At 47.0% G+C, this 22,173-nt stretch overlaps 1 protein-coding gene across 1 annotated transcript in view; it reads left to right on the top strand.

Annotated features, from left to right (window-relative positions):
• Window positions 1-22,173, top strand: part of ABCB11 (ATP binding cassette subfamily B member 11) — a 443,062-nt gene that overhangs the window by 239,696 nt on the left and 181,193 nt on the right. The window contains exons 13-14 of the mRNA XM_069225280.1: window positions 9,210-9,320; window positions 21,849-21,974. Of these exons, the coding sequence (XP_069081381.1) occupies window positions 9,210-9,320; window positions 21,849-21,974 (237 nt within the window). The remainder of the gene's footprint in view (window positions 1-9,209; window positions 9,321-21,848; window positions 21,975-22,173) is intronic.

The following is a 22,173-nucleotide window of genomic DNA, read 5'->3' as shown; positions in this document are numbered from 1 at the left end:
GGCTGTACCTGTTGTGGCGGGGGGCACGGATGTTGCCGCCACCGCAATGGAGCTCCCTTCCGAGGACGTGTTGGTGTCGCTGACGTCTCCACGGGTCCCCGTTGTGGAGCTCCCCTCGCCCTCCGTATCACTGGTGACCTCGGTGTCTGTAGCATGGCCCACCGGGGCCATGTGAGTTGCAGCTCCCTCGTGCTCCGATGCCAATTCTCCTCCGCCTGATGATGCTAATGCACACATGCACAAGAAGATAAAGAACAAGGGTGGGGGGAGAAATAAAGACAGGTTGAGTGCATGCATTGTCAACACCGTTGTCGGAGAGGACAGACACAGGAGCCTCCTGCACTACGCCGCGCAATCAGGGTACACTACTCAGTACTTGTGACTAGGCCTACAGGTCTATGGACAACAAATGCACACATGGATGATGTTGGACCATGGATAGCTGTACTTGGCACCCTACAGAGGTGGGGGGGCGGGGGCACAGGGCCATGCCTAAAGGAGGGGACTAGACTACAGAAAGCGCCCTGGCCTAAAGTCACCCACAGCCCTCCTCTCCAACCCAGACACCTCCACTGCGCGCAAAGATAGCAGAATGTGCTGATACTCACCCCCTTGTGTCTGCCTTGATGTCCTCACGCGCCCATCCAAATCGGGGTAGGCCACCGCCAGGATCCGGGACATCAGGGGGGTCAAGGTACGACTGGCACCCCTCCTACGTTGGGAGGCCATCCCCAGCAGTGACTCGGCGGTCTTCCTGGTCCCGTGGCGGATGTCCTCCCACCTCTTTCGGCAGTGGGTGCCCCGTCTGTTGTGGACCACCAGGGCCCGGACGTCCTTGGCGATGGCACGCCAAATGTCGACTTTCTGATGGGCGCTGACCTATTTGACATGTACAGGGTGGGAAAGGAAATATCATCAGTTTTCTGCATGTTAGATGTGATTGGCCCCCCCTCCCCAACCTTGCCATGTGGCACATGCTCTCATCTGTCGTGCGTTGCACTCCTCATTCGCTCCCCTCCCCACCATCTTACATCCACCCTACTCAACACAGGCATAGCCCATTCAACGTGCACCCAGTGTACTTACCTGTTGGTCTGGAGGACAGTAGAGTAGCGCATACTGGGGGAGGACCCCATCCACAAGTTTCTCCAACTCTTCAGAAGTGAAGGCAGGGGCCTTTTCCCCAGTCGCAGCAGCCATTGTATCTTCCAGACCGACGTCACAGCAGCACTTCCAGTATAGGTCCTCTCCTGTGGATGATCAGGTCTCGAGTGATTAATCAGATAGAAAATGGCGGTCACGCCCGCGGCGGTGCGTACCGCCGCGGTGCGTACCGCGACCGCCGGCGCACATCGTCATTGGCTAATGAAACCCATAGGGTTCAATGTTAACCAATGCGCCTTCGCACCGCGGTCTTCGACCGCCTACCGCCACGGTGTGCCACGCCAGCGCATTGACCTCACATCCCACTGTCACACTTCTCAGGTCAGGCAGCCGCCATTTCAAGGGCCCACATGGCTTAATTTCTACCGCGTCACACAGGCCTAGGCCTTGCATTGCCACTCATACAAGCCTTTCACTGCATAGCGATTCAATTACTGTGCAAGCTGTGTGAACGAACCTGTGGGTTGCTTGACTCTGTACTTCATGTTGTCCTTCCTAGGCACCGTCCGCTGGGACTTGCGAGGAGAAGGATGAATCCTCCCGTGTACCGACCGCTGGTGGACCTGTCGACAATGGAAGAACGACATATTATACTTCGATACCGACTTGACAGAGCCACTATACATGAACTGTGTGCCCAGCTGGAGCCAGACCTGATGTCCCCCATCCGCCAACCCACAGGGATTCCCCCTCTGGTGCAGGTTCTGTCAGTACTCCATTTTTTAGCAAGTGGGTCTTTTCAGACAACAGTGGCCATGTCATCAGGGATGTCTCAGCCTATGTTTTCTAAGGTTTTGTCCAGAGTGTTGTCTGCCCTGATGAAATACATACGGAGCTACATTGTTTTCCCTGAGGAGGATGATTTGGCTACAGTGAAGGGTGATTTCTATGCCCTTGGACATATCCCCAACATCATTGGTGCCATTGATGGGACCCATGTGGCTTTGGTACCCCCCAAAGACAGTGAGCAGGTGTACAGAAACAGAAAAAGTTATCATTCGATGAATGTCCAGGTGGTCTGTTTGGCAGACCAGTACATCTCCCATGTAAATGCCAAGTTCCCTGGGTCAGTGCATGACGCGTATGTTATGCGAAATAGCAGCATCCCTTATGTGATGGAACAGCTACAGAGACACCGTGTGTGGTTATTAGGTGACTCTGGTTACCCCAACCTCTCCTGGCTATTTACCCCAGTGAGGAATCCCCGGACCAGGGCAGAGGAACGGTACAATGAGGCCCATGGGCGAACTAGGAGGATAATAGAAAGGACCATCGGGGTCCTGAAGGCCAGGTTTAGGTGCCTGCATATGACAGGTGGATCCCTAATGTACTCACCAAAGAAGGTGTGCCATATCATCGTGGCCTGCTGTATGCTTCACAATCTTGCATTGCGACGCCAGGTGCCTTTCCTGCAGGAGGATGGTCCAGATGGTGGTGTTGTAGCAGCTGTGGAGCCTGTGGAGAGTGAAGAGGAGGAAGACGACGGGGACGACACGGACAACAGGGACACAGTTATACAACAGTATTTTCAGTAGCACATAGGTAAGAATCACCCACGCCATTTTGCATTTACTTCAGGCCTCCTGCATCTCTACTTTCTGTGTTCCCCACCATTTCCTCTTGACTGAATTGTGACTTTCCATTCACTTTTCAGAGCTGTTTGACCAACTGCGTGACTTCTGCTTTGTTTGCCCATGGACTACACCTTGTTGTCATTGGTATGTTGTCATCACAATGTCACAGAACATAATAGCACCGTTATGTGTGATACATAATAGAAAAATATAAGCAGACTCCTGTTATTGTACATGCAATACGTGATTTATTTCAAGTGCTACATATAGGTACATGATAGTAAAACGGTGATGGGTGGGGGTGGAGTAATGTCCATGGCAGAGTCCAGTTCTCAGTCTCACAGGTGCATTGTCCATATGCCTGTGGGAGGATGGAGCAGGGGCAGTTTAAGGTTGGACAGGGTGACAATGTGGGACAGTGGGATGACATCAGGGGGTATCTTATGCTGGCGGGGGTCTTGGCATCCTACTCTGTCTTCTTGTGTGATCTCAGGTTCCGCTTGCGGGGTGGTTGTTCTTCAGCAGGAGGTGGGGTTCTGGGGGCCTGTCGTTGTGTGGGGGCCTCCTGTCCACTAGCGCTGGCGGAGATGGTAGGCTGTTCCTGGTCCAGGCTAGTGACAGGGGCCCTTTGTGGTGCCACATGGTCCCGCAATGTGGTGACTATCTGGTTGAGGGCCAGGACTATGGTCCCCATTGCGGAACCGATGTTCCTGAGTTCGTCTCTGAACCCCATGTACCGTTCCTCCTGCTGTGCCTGGATCTCCTGGAACCTGGCCAGTACCGTCGCCATCGTCTCCTGGGAGTGGTGGTATGCTCCCATGATGGTGGTGAGGGCCTCTTGGAGAGTGGGTTCCCTTGGCCTGTCCCCCCCCTGTCGCACAGCAGCCCTCCCAGTTCCCCTGTTTCCCTGGGCCTCTGCCACCTGGACGGTGTGCCCACTCCCACTGCCCCCAGGTCCCTGTTGTTGTTGGGTTGGTGGGTTAACCTGGGTGCCCTGTAGTGGCGGACACACCGCTGATTGACGTGTCCTGGAGACAGAGGCATGGGCCCGCTGGGTGGGAGCTGTGCTGGTGTTCCCAGAGGGGGTTAGGTCTGCTGTAGCCTGTGGCTGTGTGTGGGGAACCGACTGTCCAGAGGTCCCCGATGGGCCGGGCTGGTCATCTGGGTCCAGGTCGACAGAGCTGCTGTCATCACTGGGGGCCTCTTCTGGGGGTGGGATGGACATCTCTGTACCCTCCGTGGCGGTGTGGTGGCGTTCGGGTCCTGCAGGGGTATAAGGGTATGGTTATTGCATCTGTGTGTGGTATTTCGTGTGATGGGTGGGTGTCCGTGTACCCAAGGGCAGGCATTCCCTTGTGGGGGCTTTTGTGAGGGTGGCTTGTGGGGGTGATGTGTGTGTGCAGTGGGCATGCTTTGGTGATGGGTGTCCATGCTTTGTGGCCGCATGCAGGTCTAGGTGTTGGGATGGGTGGGTTGTGATGGTGGGACATTTGCAAGGAGTTGGTGTGATGGGGGTGGAGGTGAGGGTATGATTTGGCATGCAGGTGGGGTGGGGGTGGGAAGTAGTAGTTAAGATTTGACTTACCAGAGTCCATTCCTCCGCCTACTCCTGCGAGGCCCTCAGGATGCAGGATGTGCAAGACTTCCTCCTCCCATGCTGTGAATTCTGGGGGAGTAGGTGGGGGTCCGCCGCCAGTCTTCTGCACCGCTATGTTGTGCCTTGATACCATGGAACGCACCTTCCCCCGTAGGTCGTTCCAGCGCTTCCTGATGTCCTCCCGATTGCGTGGATGCTGTCCCACCGCATTGACCCTGTCGACTATCCTTTGCCATAGCTCCATCTTCCTAGCAATTGTGGTGTGCTGCACCTGTGCCCCGAATAGCTCTACACGTACTATTTCCTCCACCATGACCCTGAGTTCTGCGTCAGAGAACCTGGGGTGTCTTTGGGGTGCCATGGGGTGGTGTGGATGAGGTGAGGGATGTTGTATGTGTTGTGGAGTGTGATGTGTGTGGTGGTGTATGGTGTTTTGTGCATTGTAATTGTGTGGGTGATGTTGTGTTTAGCCTCTGTGTTATGGTCTTCTCTAAGCTGTGCAGTCTCTCTCTGTCCTTGATTCGCAATTGTGGTAGTAAGGGTTTGTGGGTGATGTGGGTGTGTGTTTTATATTGTATTGGGTATGTGGGAGTGGTGTGTGTATGTGTATCAGGTGTGTGTATTTCAAATTGGCCAATGTGGTTGTGTTTTGTAAGGGTGTGTGTATTTTGAGCGCGGTGGTGTGTACCGCCAATGGAATACCGCGGTTGAAAGACCGCCGCGTGGATTCGTGGGTCGTAATGGCATGGGCATATTTCTGTTGGCGTGGCGGTGGAGGTTTGGTCATCGCCATTTTTTCGCTGACCTTTGGTGTGGCGGACTTGTGTGGATGTCGGGTTTTTGGCGGTTTGCCACTTGCGGGTCAGAATGACCGTGGCGGTTTACCGCGACTGCGGCGGTGTTGTGGCGGTCTTCTGACCGGCGGTAAGCTCCTTTTACCGCCGAGGTCAGAATGACCCCCTTTGTGTGGCAAACATTTTAGAAGAATTTCAGGTCATTTTGAGTGAAGAATGGAAGATTGACCAAGAACAGGATATGATTCTTGCAAATGTGTGCAGAAGTATTTCAATGGGCTGGCCTGATAAGAAATTAGTCCAGAAAGTATTGTTGACTTTTTGAGAAGTAAGGAATGTGTTATCTTTTGAAGGTGGTTTGCTCTTAAGAAATAGTAAGGTTGCTCCAGGTGCTAAGAATGTGCTTGTATATTTGTTGAGCCGCATACCACTTCTATTGAATGGGGTATGTGAGGATGTGGTGGAAGAATTTTGTGTGGCAAATGTTTTAGAAGAATTTAAGGGCATTTCCAGTAAGGAATGGAAGATTGATCAAGAACAGGATGTGATTCTTACAAATGTGTGCAGAATTATTTCAAAGGGCTGGCCTGATAAGAAATTAGTCTAGAAAGAATTGTTGACTTTTTGGAAAGCAAGGAAGAAGTTATCTTTTAAAGGGGGTTTGCCCTTAAGAAATGGTAAGGTTGTTCCTCCTGTGAAATTTAGAACCAAGATCCTAGAAACTTGTCATGAAGGATATTTGGGGATCACCAAAACCATATGGGAATTCTGACAAAACCCATGTTACTCTCAGACCACTTTTACAGCCTATCCCTAGTTCAACTATGCATTGGGAAAGAGATAGGATTGACATAATGGGGCCTATTTGTGAACAAGAAGAACAAGTGTTTGTTGCTGCCTTGATTGATCACTTTACCAAATGGCCAGAGGTATAAATGGTATGAAAAGCTGATACTGTGAGTATTATTAAGTTCCTTTACTGGATCTTCATGAAAGAAGGGTTGCCCAAGAGTGTTGGTGTGATGATGGTCCTCAATTTGCATCTGAATGTTTTAAAATGTACTTGAAAAGAAATGGAATTGTGCACAAGACTACTTCTGAGAATCATTTAGCAGGAAACAGAGCAGTAGAACATGCAATCAAAGGAATGATCCAGTTGGCTTGTAGTAACAGCTTAGTATGGAGGGCATACAGATTATTCCTTGTGAGACAACAGGGTCTAGACCTTTTGTAATTATGAGGAGGAGAACTCTGATGTCCAAAGATAACATTGAGTGGCTGAAAGCAGCAAGAAGGGTGGACTGTCACCTGTAGTGGTTAAAAAAGTTGCTAGAAGCACACATAGGGGGTGATTCCAAGCTTGGCGGGCGGCGGGAGCCGCCCGCCAAGCGGGAACCGCCAGAAGACCGTACCGCGGTCAAAAGACAGCGGCGGTCATTCTTGGTTTCCTGCTGGGCTGGTGGGCGATCGCCAAAAGGCTGCCCGCCAGCCCAGCGGGAAACACCCTTCCACGAGGAAGCCGGCTCCGAATGGAGCCGGCGGAGTGGAAGGGGTGCGACGGGTGCAGTAGCACCCGTCGCGAATTTCAGTGTCTGCTAAGCAGACACTGAAATTCTAAGTGGGGCCCTCTTATGGGGGCCCCTGCAGTGCCCATGCCATCGGCATGGGCACTGCAGGGGCCCCCAGGGGCCCCACGACACCCCATACCGCCATCCTGTTCCTGGCGGCCGATACCGCCAGGAACAGGATGGCGGTCGGAATCCCCATGGCGGCGCAGCAAGCTGCGCCGCCATGGAGGATTTCCCTGGGCAGCGGAAAGCCGGCGGTACACCGCCAACTTTCCGTTTCTGACCACGGCTGTACCGCCGCGGTCAGAATGCCCAAAGGAGCACCGCCAGCCTGTTGGCGGTGCTCCCGCGGACCACGGCCCTGACGGTTTTTACCGCCAGGGTCGTAATCAGGCCCAGAGTGTATAAAAAGTATCCCAACTAAAGAACAACAGCAAGGCTGTGCAGGTAAAAATAGGTGATAGAGTATGTGTATAAAGGAGTAGGTATGTTGGAAAGAACCAAAGTTGGTTTTTCCAACCGTTATTAGTAGAAAAAACCTTTTGCAATTCAGTGCTACTCAGTGAAGGAAATGTATGGCGTTTATCTGTCAATTCTTTATGTAAACAGAAGAGTGGTAGGTCAAATAACAATCCTCATGTAAGGGAAAAGGATGATGGTATGCAACAGAATTTTGACTGGTTGTCAGAAGGTGAAGATGACCTATCAAACAACTGAGGTCAGGGAGATGGGTATCAAAAGGGTTGGGAATACTTTGCAACCAGGCAGTGAAGGTGAAGCCGCCACGATAAGCAATACAGTGAGTAGGGCTGGTCGTCCTAAAGTAAAACCAAGGAAGTTCCAAGACTATATTTGTGAATAAGTAATTTAACTTGAAAGGATGTTAGCTTTATAACTACTTTGTTTAATGTGACTGTATGAAGCTATTTAATAGCTTTTGGTATAGGGAATGGAACATATTAGTCAAGGTGTTTTATTAAAGTATTTTAATGGTAGGACTTTCTTTTATTGTAATATGTTTATATATGGTATAATGTTTGTGTAGTTTTATTCGACTGCAAATTTAGTATGTCTTTATCCTATTCTTTAACAGTTGTAAATAGAAAAAGACATGTGCTGTAGTCCTATAGTTTCTTTGCACCTTGTAAATTTTAGTATAAGCCTATTTGTTGTCAATAAAGTTGGAAGGTGCTTTATCATGGTAGGTATTTACATGTGTACCATACAGGATACCGTACTGGGTGTTATCACTGTTTGTCATTGTCATCAACTGTACATTCTGGAATGTTGACAGAATATGCGCAGAAGCTGAAAAGGCAGGAGATTACTCAAGTATTCCTCACCATTCCTCTCATAGTGCATTGAAGCTACTTATGACACTAAATAAGGACTTGCGTTACAATTGTGTGTGGAGTTGTCTTTACAGAACGTAGAAGACCCAAGAAATATTGACCTTTGTCTATCAAGACCTCTGACCAGATCATTAGAACACTTTCATAGAAACTCACTTTTCCATGACCGCAGACAATACTTCTTGATTTGCTAGTTTTTGTACATTTTATTTGATGGGAAATGGAAGGAATTAGAATTGATGATATGAACAAAGACGTATTTTACCATTTCAGTGAAAACCAATACATCACAAAAGCACACGTTGAAAGCGAGATGGTCTCAAATGCCCCTCAGTCAGTAATTCCAAAGCCACCCAAACATTTGCAGGTGTTCTTTAGTAGTGTAAAAAGCGCACATGATGGACTGAATGTTGAATCATGTCAACCATTTACCCCCAGTCACAGATCTAGGCATAAATCCATCATTTACTCACCATTCCAGATTGGACTCAGCCATATGCATATCAATCTTGACCCTGTTGGCCAGGGAACAGTCAAGCCCGAACTGCCATGCTACATCCTCCATGGCCGGGGGCATAGCGAGCATGGGACTCATGCCTGGGCATACCCTTCCCACTTAGAGTGACAAATGGAAAAAGAACAGATGATGGACAGAATGCTGCACAATGTCAAACAATCACCCCCAGTCACAGATCTGAGCCTAAATCCATTGGCTCCCCACGATATTCCAGTTTGGACACAGCGATAATCATTTAAGGGGGTTATTACAACTTTGGAGGAGGTGTTAATCCGTCCCAAAAGTGACGGTAAAGTGACGGATATACCACCAGCCGTATGACGAGTTCCACAGGATATAATGGACTCGTAATACGGCTGGTGGTATATCCGTCACTTTACCGTCACTTTTGGGACGGATTAACACCTCCTCCAAAGTAGTAATAACCCCCTATGTCTTTAGCAGTGTGCCTGAGTGCCATGGTTAGTCTCGGTCTGTTGATAAAATGTATAATGACCACTTGCGAGACTTATGACTGTATTTTTGTGGTTTTAAAGAAGTTTTATTAAAAAGTTAAAGTTATTGTTTCAGCATACATTTGTTAGCTGCCGAAGAACCTATTTAACATTATATTAACAGTATGATATTTGTATTTTCCCTTCAGGAGCCAACAATTGACTGCCTGTCTGAAGAAGGATATAAGCTGGATAAAGTCAAAGGAGAGATCGAATTTCAGAATGTGACATTTAATTATCCTTCCCGGCCTGAAGTTAAGGTAAATCATGTTCACCTATCTATAAGTATATATTTTATGCTAAACTAAACATTGGACGATTTTCAACTCTAAAGTAAGTTCACAATTAAGGATTCTATTCTTCCGAATATAGTGGTTGAATTAAAACAAATGCAGTTAAAACTAAAACTAGATTTTAGTAGAAAACAACTATGACTCGAGACATGAATATCAACGAGGAGGGAAAGATTAATTAATTCCTTTCACCTTTATGAAACACCAGGGGCCCAATTGAGCAAACAAATAATCATTGACAATGATACTTACAAAATTATTTGCAGAAGATATACGACTTTATTTAGATTTTGGTGGGTGAGAACCATCGCCAAAAAGCAGTGGATGTTCTTCCCCGTCTATTTAAAGGGAATAGAGACCCCATACACACTGAAAACGGCAGGCAGTACATCAGCCACTTTTTTTTAGCAAATGTCCCACATTCACCAATCTCTAAATAAGGTCCCTGTTACCAAAATGCGCAGTAGTCATCCATGGAGAGCAAACAGCACATCAAACAAAAAGTGTTGGCATTTATCATAACAGTCAGCAATTAACCCAAAGAGAGCCTATGTTCTGTGAATATAAACACGTTTTCCGGACGACACCCTCCAGGAAAAGTGAAATTTACAACTGAACGACAAAACAATTTGTTTTTTCGATACTCACACTTAAAAAAACTAAGAGGCTGATTTAAGAAAAGTGGTGCTTCGCCCAGTGCAGAGCTACTTTTCTTGCTCCCCTTAGCACCCCACTACCGCCACCATTTGTGCACTGTATTTGAAATATGGCGCACCATAGCGCAGGGTAGGGGGCAATAGCATCATTTTTTTAATGCTGTTAATATTCTCTGCAAGAGTAGTGGCAAAACTTTGGCGCTACTCGTGCAGAGTAATAGGGACCCATTGTATTCAAAGGCATGCCCCCTTTTAATGCCTGCCCCGAGCAGGCGTAAAAGGTGCAGCGAAAAATGGTGCAAGGAAATCTCTTAGAAACATTATGCCTGGCGCAGGCATAATGTAGGGCAAAGGGTTACAAAGTGGCGCAATACATGCATTGTGACTCTTTGTAAATATGGTGCAGCGTTTTTGGCCAACGCCACAGTAGCATAAAAAATTCAGCTAATGTGTTGTTAGGATGGCGCTAGGGGCTCTTAAATCAGCCCCTAAATTGTATGAAAACCTTGCTTTACGACTACACACCTAATAAACATCCACTAAGCTATTTACCTAGACAAAGACTGAAGGAATGTACTCTCTTTTTGGCATGGTTACCTCCACTTTTTTGTCTGATGTCAGTATGTTTTGACTGTGTTCACTGGGATCCTGCTAACCAGGACCCCAGTGACTGTGGTCTCTCCCTCTAAATTTGGTTGCTTGGACTTCACACACCCCACATTTGGCATACTGATGCCCCCATATAAGTCCCTAGTATATGGTGCCCAGGTACCCAGGGAATTGGGGCACCAGGGGTTCCTCATGGGCTGCAGCCTGTATTATGCCACCCATGGGAGCCAATGTAAAATGTGTTTGCAGGCCTGCCATTGAAGCCTGCATGAAAAGGTGCATGCACCCTTTCACTTCAGGTCACTGCACCAGGTCACTGTAAGTCACCCCTGTGGTAGGCCCACATAGCCCAGAGGGCAGGGTGCTGGTACCTGTGTGTGAGGGCACCCCTGCATGAGCAGAGGTACCCCCATGAACTCCAGGTCCATTTTCTTGGACTTCGAGTGTGCAGGGACGCCATTTTATGCGTGTACTGGATATAGGTCACTGCCTATGTCCAGCTACATAACGGTAATTCCGAACCTGGGCATGTTTGGTATCAAACATGTCAGAATCATACCCCAGTACTGTGGCTAGTATTGGTTGTTTGATTCCATGCACTCTGGGGGCTCCTTAGAGTACCCCCAGCATTGCTCAAATGAGCTTTCTGGGGTTTTACCGGCATCTCATGCTGCTGCCACCCCTCAGGCGGGTTTCTGACCTCCTGCTGCTTGATCAGTTCAAGCCTAGGAAGGCAGAACAAAGGGTTTCCTTTGGGAAAGGAGGGCCACAGCCTCTCCCTTTGAAATAGATGCTACATGGCTTGGAAAGGGTAGCATCCTAAGCCACTGGTATGCTTTGAAGGGCATGTTTGGTGCCCTCCTTGCATAAATCAGTCTGCCTGGGTTCAGGGACCTCCAGTCCCTGCTCTGGCGTGAAACTAGACAATGGAAAGGGGAGTAACCACTCCCCTGTCCATCACCACCCAGGGGTGGTGCCCAGTGCTCCTCCAGGTGGCCACTTGATTCTGCCATCTTGAATCCAAGGTGGGCAGAGGGGTCTGGGAGCATCTGAGTGGCCAGGTCAGGCAGGTGATGTCACAGACCCCTCCTGGTAGATGGTCACCTTGTAAGGTGACCATTCCCCCTTCCAGAACTATTTAGGGTCTCCCTCTTGGGTGGGTCCTCAGATTTGACATGCAAGACTCCAGCTGGACTCCTCAGCAATGTTTACTTCAATTTCTTGCCACTAGAAACTTAACTGTCTCCACAGAAACCTACAACTTGCAGCTACAGTGACAAATCTGCTCTGCAACATTGATTCTCCTGTTCCTTCCAGCAACTGCAACATTTCCACTCTTGTGCATAGTCTCAGGGCAGCAAGTCTTCAGTCTGCACCAAGAACCAAGAAGGAATCTCCCTTGGAGTGAAGCAGTCATTCCCCTGCATCTGCAGGCACCAACTGCAACAATGACCGGCTGTGTGGATCTCCTCTTTTCCTGAGCTTCATGGATCCTGCATCACAGGTGGTGGTCTGGAGTGGGCCCCTTGGTCTTCTCTGCCAGCTCTCCAACTTTGGAGATGGTAAGTCCTTGCCTTTCCATGCAAGACAGTAACCCCATGCACTGCATCTCTTGTAGCTACCAAGGCTTGTTGGCATCTCCTCCAAGGGATCTTCAGACTCCATGTAACACTAGCCCCCAGCACTCTTCCCTGTGACACACAGCCCTCTGCATGCTTCTCCAGCGGCACGGGATTCCTTTCCAGGTGTGCTGCGTGGGCCTCATAGCAAAACCTGTGCTTGCTGCCAGTGGGTCATCGGTGTGGGATGCAACCCCTGGACCTTGCTGGTCCCCAGCAGCTCCACGTTTCTTCATTTGTGACATTTGCCTTTGCCAAGGCTTGTTGGTGGTTTTCCCACACCACAGACTGACTGCAATTCTTCAACCAGCATGTGACATCGAATACATCACTCAGGAACTCTTCAGCTGCCCCAGGGCGGCATTGCTGACCATCTTCATCTCACCGTCGACCAGATCCTGCATCCACAGACGGGTGGGTAGTGGCTCTTGCCACCACCAGACACTCTAATGTGAACTGGACCTGGTCTTTTCCAGGTCTTCCTCTTTGATTTCTTACAGTCTTGTCTGGGTCTTGTAATATCTTTCTCTGAAGTCCTTCTGATGGGTTTGGGGAGAAACAGTTCCTTGCTTCTTTTCTCCTGGTCGCTGGGGGGGCACTCTGGTACTTACGTTGTGGATTTCCTAGTTCCTCCAGCTCCCCTCCACTGATTCCACTTCCTTGGGTGGGGGCCTGACTTTTGCATTCCACTTTCTTAGTATAGGTTTGCCCCCCCCCAAGCCTTCAGTACTGCCTATTGCTTTTCACTGTTTTCTATTGCTTTAATGACAATTTCTGATGGTACTATACATATAGTAGGGTGTTTACTTACCTCCTATTGGAGGATTGCCTATCTAGTCTTTTAGTATTTGTGTCACTAAAACAAAGTACTGTAACACTGTGTGATTCTTTCATGTGTGTAAGTGCTGTGTGACTACAGTGGTATTGCAAAAAACTTTGCATGTCTCTTAGATAAGTCTTGGCTGCTCATCCACAGCTACCTCTAGAGAGCCCTAACTTCCTAAACACTGACTACACCTCACTAATAGGGGATACCTGGACCTGGCACAAGGTAATAATACCATAGGTACTCACCACACACCAGCTTACTACAAAGGCAAATTACACATGGATAAATACGAAGACAAATGTTTAAAATATAGGTTACATATAGGAGTCAGCCTAAACCTCTATTTTTAAGTCAATAATTAAGTCAATGGCTACACTGCATCAGTTTAAATAGTGATCAACAGCCTGACTCCACTAAGTTAAATACAAAAGCACAAGAGTAAAACAAATCTGTTTTTCTCAGTGTACTAGCAAAAGCAAGAAGCTCCATGAAACAATTAGAACGGAGATGGAGAGCAAGCAAAATTCAGTCATCTCTCATTAAATAAGGCCAGCCTACAATGAGAATATTTGCCTCACCAAATGCACCTGCTTGCCCGGTCAGATTTCACATGCTAAACACAGAACAATAACCCTGTTCAAAAATGCCAAGGAGTCGAAAAATGCACTTTGCAGATAAACTTAACAGATTAAGGCGGTCATTCTGACCGCGGCGGTCGGCGGTCGCCGCCCACCAAGCGGTTCCCGCCGAAAGACCGCACCGCGGTCAAAAGACCGCGGCGGCCATTCCGGCTTTCCCGCGCGGCCGGCGGCCGACCGCCAGAAGACCGCCGCCCGGCCCAGCGGGACAGCCCCTTCAACAATGTAGCCGGCTCGGAATGGAGCCGGCGGAGTTGAAGGGGTGCGACGGGTGCAGTGGCACCCGTCGCGATTTTCACTGTCTGCTAAGCAGACAGTGAAAATCTTTGTGGGGCCCTGTTAGGGGGCCCCTGCACTGCCCATGCCAGTGGCATGGGCAGTGCAGGGGCCCCCAGGGGCCCCACGGCACACGTTCCCACCATCCTGGTTCCGGCGGTGGACACCGCCAGAAACAGGCTGGCGGGAAGGCGGTCGGAATCCCCATGGCGGTGCTGCAAGCAGTGCCGCCATGGCGGGTTCCCTGGGCCAGCGGGAAACCGGCGGGAAACCGCCGGCTTCCCTTTTCCGACCGCGGCTTTACCGCCGCGGTCAGAATCGCCCAGGAAGCACCGCCAGCCTGTTGGTGGTGCTACCGCCGCACTCCGCCATGGCGGTCATGGACCGCCAAGGTCAGAATGACCCCCTAAGTGAAAACCATCTTAGTCACACTTTAATACACCTCAATTTTTGTTAACCACTTTATCTCCGCAAAACAAGCAATAGATAATGTTCCTTCCTGTGTTTGAATACCTCAATAGGAAGCCACTAGACACCAGGGATCATTTTTCTTTAAAATTATTTAGATGTGGGGAGCGAACCCTTAGGCAAGGGTCGCTCCTCTGGGGGGCATTGTTTTTAGGCCATTACTGCTACCCTTGGGGGCAGATTGGCCTATTTTTATTAGGCCAATCTGCCCCCAAGGGGGTCAGAAACCATGAGACACCAGGGATTTTTTACTTTTCTATCTATTTCACGCTAGGGTCGCGACCCCTTAGGCAAGGGTCGCTCCCCTAGGGTATACATTTATACATTTCTCCCCCTTGGGACAGATTGGCCTATTTTAATTAGGCCGCTCTGCCAACAAAGGAAGCAGAAATCAGTAGGCATCAGGATTTTTTTTCTTTTACTAATGGGGAGTGACCCTTAGGCAAGGGTCGCTCCGCTGGAGAGCGATTTTATTTTAGTCCATTTCTGCCCCCCCCCCCCTTGGGGGCAGATCAGCCTATTTTTCTTAGGTCAATCTTGCCCCATGGGGAGCAGAAAACACTAGACACCAGGGCTTTTTTGTTGTGCCAATTTCACACATGGGGAGTGACCCCTTAGGCAAGAGTCGCTCCCCTGTGGGGCACATTATTTTAGGCCATTTCTGCTCCTCCTGGGGCAGATCGACCTATTTTTATTAGGCCGATCTGCCCCCAAAGGGAGCAGAAAACACTAGGCACCAGTGATTTTTTTTTTTTTACAGGTGGGTAGTGACCCCCTAGGCAAGAATCACTCCCCTGGGGGACAAATTTATATTAGGCCATTTCTGCCCCCTTAATGGCAGATTGTCCTATTTCTATTAGGCCGATCTTCCCCCAGAGGGAGCAGAAACCACTTAGACACCAGGGATTGGTGTGTGTGTGTGTGTTTTATTTGAGGTGGCAGCCCCTAGGGCAAGGGTCGCTTCCCATGGGGCCATGTTACTGTTGGCCATTTCTGCCACCCTTGGTGGTAGATTGGCCTATTTCTGTAAGGCCCATCTGCCCCCAAGGGAGGCAGAAACCCCACCAGATACCAGGGAAGAATATTTTTGAAAAAAAGAGGGTGGGGGTATGACCATACCCCTACACCAAATAAATGGGGACAAAGTTCTTCTGCCCACCGGTGGCAGGTGGGGTAATAACCGCCAATCCACTCCCCGGTGGGGGGCAGAAAGCCTACTAGATGCCAGGGAATTAAAAAAAAAGTAGTGGGGTGGTGGCTCCCAACCAGTATGGGCATGGTTATGCCCCCACCGCAACTGAAGGAGGTAACAGTCTTTCACCTCTCCCCCGCATACTAAAAGATCTTATCCCAACAGCAAGCAGGAGGAGATTTGATTATTTTGAGGTTTGGTTTTACATTTGGGCCACGAAAGCTTGTCTAATTCTCAAAATCATCCCACTTGAAATGGTGAGGGCTGCACTTTTTGGACTTTGGGAGGCTGCCATGTTGAAAAATCTACGAGATCTAGACACATATGAAAACTAAACATCTGGGTGAGTCCAGGGTGGTGTGCTTCACACGCACCCCACACCATTTTCTTACCCACAATGTCCTGCAAACCTTCAAATTTGCTTGAAATCGCACATTTTTCCAACTTTTTTGTGATGGAACCTTCTGGAATCTGCAGGAATCCATAAAATGCCTACCACACAGCATTGTTGCATCTATACCGATACAAATTCTGCCCCACTTGTCAGCCATAACATGTTTTTTTTTTTCAAACTGCCCTTTTGAACCTGCTTTGGTTCCCCTTCAATTTCAACATGCTTTTGGCTCTTCCCTGTCACTGGCACTTGGCCCACCTACACAAGTGAGATATAATTTTTATCTGGAGACTGAGGGGAACTTTGGGTGGTAGGAAATTTGTGCTAGTGCGGTGATCCCACACTAAAATGTGGGGAAAATGTACTTTTTTTAGCTAAATTTGAGGTTTGCTGAGGATTCTAGGTAAGAAAACACTGGGGTATCCACACAAATTACAGCTCCCTCGACTCCCTCGGGTGTCTAGTTTTCAGAAATGTCTGGGTTTGGTAGGTTTCCCAAGATGGCTGCTGAGCCAGGACCAAAAACTCAGGTGCTCCCCTCCCCGCAATTACAGGTATTTTTGCATTTGTTCATTTTGATGTGTCCACATAGTGTTTTGGAGCATTTCCTGCTACAGGCACTAGGCCTACCCACACAAGTCAGGTACCATTTGTATTTGGAGACCTGGGGGAAATGCTGGGTGGAAGGAAATTTGTGGCTTCTCTCAGATTCCAGAACTTTCTATCACCGAGATGTGAGGAAAAAGTGTTTTTTTGCAAATGTTTAAGGTTTTCAAAGGATTCTGGGTAACAGAACCTGGTGAAAGCCCCACAGGTCACCCCATCCTGGATTCCCTGAGGTGTCTAGTTTTAAAAAATGCACAGGTTTGGTAGGTTTCCTTAGGTGCAGACTGAGCTAGAGGCCAAAATCCGCAACTGGGCGCGTTCCAAAAAACACGTCAGATTTCAATGTAAAAATGTGATGTGTCCATGTTGCGATTCCTTTTGCGGGTCCTAGGCCTACCCACACAAGTGAGGTACCATTATTATCAGGAGACTTGGGAGAAACACAGAATAGCAGAACAAGTGTTATTGCTCCTTGTCTTTCTCTGCATGTTTTCCTTCCAAATGTAAGACAGTGTGTAAAAAAGGCATCTATTTGAGAAATGCCCTGTAATTCACATGCTATTGTGGGGACCCCGAAATTCAGAGATGTGCAAATGACCACTGCTTCCCAACACCTTATCTTGTGCCCATTTTGGAAATACAAAGGTTTCCTTCATACCTATTTTTCACTCTTTATATCTCACAAAATGAATTGCTATATATCTGGTAGACAATGAAAACTCATTGCAATATGCAGCTCCTTTATTGGCTATGGGTACCTAGGGTTCCTGATGAACCTACAAGCCTAATACATCCCCACAACCAGATGAGTCCATAACAATATATTGCTTTCGAAAATGTGCCATAGCTGGAAAAAGTTATAGAAGAAAACGTGGACAGAAATAGCTATTTTTTTCACCTCAATTTCAATATTTTCTTTTATTTTAGCTGTTACTTTCTGTAGGAAAACCTTGAAGGATCTACACAAATAATCCTTTGCTGAATTCAGAATTTTGTCTACTTTTAAGAAATGTTTAGCTGTCTGGGATCCAACATTGGTTTCACACCCATTTTTGTCACTAACTGGAAGGAAGCTGAAAGCACAAAATCTAGTAAAAATGGGATATGTCCCAGTAAAATGCCAACATTGTATTAAAAAATGTAGTTTTCTGAATCAAGTCTGCCTGTTCCTGAAAGCTGTGGAGATGATGATTTTAGCACCGCAAACCCTTTGTTAATGCTATTTTCAGGGAAAAAAACACAAGCTTTCTTCTGCATCCCTTTTTCCATTTTTTTTTTTAAAAACGAAATGTTTTAGCTGTATTTTGTCTAATTTCTTGGTCTCTTCCAGGGGAACCCACAAACTCTGGGTACCTCTAGAATCCCTGAGATTTTGGAAAAAAGGACATAAATTTGTTGCTGGTAGCTTATGTGGACAAAAAGTTCTGAGGGCCTAAGTGTGAACTGCCTCAAATAGCCAAAAAAGCCTTGGAGCCTGAGGGGTAAAAGGCCGTGCAGCAAAGGGGTTAAAGTTTCAATTCTATTTGGAGAACCACAAGAATCTGCTTCATCCCTTAAGTTGTTCAATCTCTGTACGTAGCTGTAGATAGTAAGTAGTGGCATGCTTAATCATCAGTGTCTAGCTATGCCCTGTTAGGATGGTACGACCATGGTGGACTCAATTACCTCTTTTTGGCAACACTCAGGGTCAAATGAAACACTAATGCTCAATTAAACCCTGTTTTTGTTTTTATTTATGTCCACGGTACCCTGCTAATAAAAAGGAATTTTGGGGGGTATACCGTTAGGCATTTTTAGCATTGTCACCTCCTTGGATCGCTGCTTTATCCAGACAAATACTTTATATATGAACTCCCAAGTCTGGCTGAGTCTTCCTTGGTGCTACCATCCTACCAGTGATGGAGCATGCCACTATTTAGTGGGTGAGGCATCTACTTCAAATTCTTTGGATGTCTTAGTTTGATTTTAAAGTGTTTTTTTTCTTTTTCTGTTGGTCTTTTTTGCTTAGTTGCTCTATTGTGCATGGAATATTTCCTGAGAGAATGCACCTAGGACTCTCTCTCTCCCCACCACACCCTTTGTGAAAACAAACACCTTCTAAAAATATCATGGACTCCAGCCCCACATCCTCCTAGAAGACCTAAACTTTTACCTAGAGAATGTCACAGGGACCAATTCAGTTGCAATCATTGAAAGCCTCTAAATCCTCAGATTTATCCAATGCATATCTGACACCACCCATGCCACTAGACAAGTTTTAGACTCCATTTTCACATCATTGAATAACATAATGATAAAAAAAACGACACCCATCAACTTAACCGATCACTTGCTGAAAAGCTTCTAAATAAACATAAACACAAAAGAGCAACCACCTCAGACCCACCCGCCAATACTGGGGAAATGTGGAATAGAAGGATGGGGCTTCCATCCTCTCCCAGAGCTTCCCAGAGAACACCAGCAATCTACAAAATGACATCAAGAACATTATTAGCTGGATCTCCACATGTGCCAGCACACTGGCCCCACGCAAAAAGGGAAAACCAGCAAGAGCACATACCTAGGCTATCTGGTAAACAAAAGTACTCAGAATATCTAAAGTACACTGCAAACAGTTTGAATTTAGGTAGAGAAGAAGCCATGAAGGCACTGAAAAGGACACCTTTAATTCCATTTTGAGGTGATACCACAAACAAAACTGGGAAACCAATACCAAGACCACCTCAATGCCAGCTTCAACAGAAGCAAAGACAAGCCGGTCAGACTGCTGCCCCACCACACCTGCAACAAAGGATCCACCCCATCAGCACACCTCTCACTCTCATTTGCAACACCTCCATTGACACAGCATCATTCCTGGAAGCCTGGTAACATGTAGCAGTCAGTGTTGCCCCAAAGAAGCTCTCAGCAAACCCAACAAAATGTGTTAACTACAGACTGATCTCCCTCCTACCATACCCAGCCAAGGTCCTAAAAAAACACCATCAACAGATACCTCTCAGATCATCTCACCAACCACCAGCTCCTCAATACCACACAGTCTGGTTTCATACCTAACCACAGCATGGAGACAGCCCTCATTGCAGCAACTGATGACATCCAGAGGATCGTAGACAGAGGAAAAACCTATCAGTAGGCTTTGACATGGGTTCCCACCACATTATGATTACATGACTGTACAACACTGGCCTTCAAGGGCATGTCCTCTGATGGAGCTGCTCCTTCTAAACAGTCATTCTGGCCCCTTACTCTTCAGAAGCCAGGTAACTCGTCTGCATAGTACCTTAAGTCCCTTGTCTCTGCCCCACACTCTTTGACATCTACATGACTGCATTGGCTAACGGCATACACTCCCATAACATCATCTACTGGCCTACATACCTTGGCAATTTCCCCACCAAAGACCCACAAGCAAAAAAACATGGGATTATCATTGACAAAAAACTCAAGATGTCCGCACAGTTCAATGAATTCAGAGCACTCTGTTTTCACACCCAGAGGAAGTCGAGAAAGATCTAAAAATTACTACTGAACAACATCAGAAAAACCATTACTGAAGCCCTCATAACCAGCAGGCTGCACTATGGGAACTCTCTCTATGCAGGAATCAACAAGAAACTCACAAAGAGACTACAAACTATCCAGAACACAGCAGCCAGACTTGTTCTAAAACTCCCATGAAAGGCTCACTTTACACACACCTGAGGATACTCCACTGGCTCCCAGCACACAAGGGTGCACAATTCCCCCACACATACAAAGGACTTCACAACTTAGGCCCCACCTACCTGAAAAGCTGCAGACATTTCCATGAACCCTCCATGTACCTACAATCAGCCGGACTCTCTCTAGCACACATCCCACACATCCACCAAAGCAGAACGATAATATTCCCTCTTCTCACAGATTGTTCCTAACCATGGAATGACCCTGCACTCTGCATCAGAGCTTCACCCTCTCATCTCGAATTCCATGTGAAGCTGAAGACCTGAGCTAAAAAGTAAGAAAGCTTGGATTCGGGTTCTGAAAGGACCTGACTTGGCAGTTCTGTTGGTACCGTTCCTACTGGAGAAGGGTCAAGACTTATTTGCGTATGGTTGGTTCTAAACTGAGGTGGCATGGTGTGAAAAACAACAATGAACTAAGATGCGGCCAGAGTAATTACCAGTAGCTGAGATTAGATTAAGCATTACATTCATAATTTTTTTGTATACTGCAGTGTGACACTCAAAGAAGGACAGGTATGCCCTGATGAGGGTCATGTGCATACTGTGCCACTGAAACAAAGCTATGACCAACTGATGAGCCCTAAGAAGACAAAACCAGTCTTGGGTTGATTGTATTCCAGTTTAGGGAGAATCTGGCCAGGCAGTTCAGGCTGGAATGTTGTGCATACATAAAGCAAGTTATTCATGCAAACTATTCCTCACATGTGGAGCAAAATGTGACATGTATCCAAGGAAGAAAACACATTTATATGGCTCGTTTTGATGAACACACTCATCTTTTAAAATTATTGACGGAAGTTCAACCCTACTGTTCCTTTTGGGTATATGCCAGATCTTCAGGAATGTCAGTTGCTTTGTAAATTTATGTATAATCAATATACTTTGGTAATCAAGGAATAACACAATACATTTTTAATTAACATATTAAATTGTAGATTAATGTAGGAGCATAAGATTGTTTCAAAAGCTTCCCTACTTTCAAAGTATGAGTCAATGAGAGCGTATAACTGTCTCAGCAATGGGACACATGTCTCACATATAGGCAGAATTCATTGGATTATGCTGTTAGAGAGTCAGTTGATTACAAACAACACTTTATGTCCAATATTTTGACAAAGTTCCTCTATATCAGTTCAATAGACAAGTCCATAGTCCTGAACCACCACTGAATTACCAAGCTGTCTCAGTTTTTTGCAGAGTTTCACTTTCCCTTGGTTAGCTTGCATCCTTCTTGATGAAGCCCCAAGTCCTACTCTACATTGTTTTGGAAGAAGTCAACAGTGGGAGGGCTGGCCTGATGTACATGTTGCCAAAAAGGAAACCGAACGTTGTTCCAACTTGTGTACTATTGTGTACTATTTAAGCATCATTGAAATTAGAGGGACTGATGATTCGAAGAATTTTGAATTCAATGTTTTAGCTTGGAACAAAATATCTGCAACGCATGTTGATAAATATAATGTTCAAATCTTTCTTTCAGATTTTAGATAACCTTAGCATGTTCATTAAATCTGGGGAGACAACAGCTTTTGTTGGACCAAGCGGTGCTGGGAAGAGCACTGCTGTGCAACTCATTCAAAGGTTTTATGATCCAGAAGGAGGCATGGTGAGTCGATATGTCCACATAGCATCTCCAATAAAGTAAAAGTGTGAAAAATAGTTTAACACACCTCAAAGTCCAATTTTTATCAATTGATAGAAGACAAACATGTTATCTCACTTTTCATCACATGGCATATTTTCTTCTAGTGTAAACATAAACTCTGTCAACCCTGAGTGTTTGACTTCACTCTGATTCAGAAGAG

Source organism: Pleurodeles waltl, chromosome 3_1, assembly GCF_031143425.1.
Source record: "Pleurodeles waltl isolate 20211129_DDA chromosome 3_1, aPleWal1.hap1.20221129, whole genome shotgun sequence".
Classification (NCBI taxonomy): domain Eukaryota; kingdom Metazoa; phylum Chordata; class Amphibia; order Caudata; family Salamandridae; genus Pleurodeles; species Pleurodeles waltl.
The sequence above is the reverse complement of the archived record's forward strand: the minus strand, read 5'-3'. Positions and strand labels throughout refer to the sequence as shown.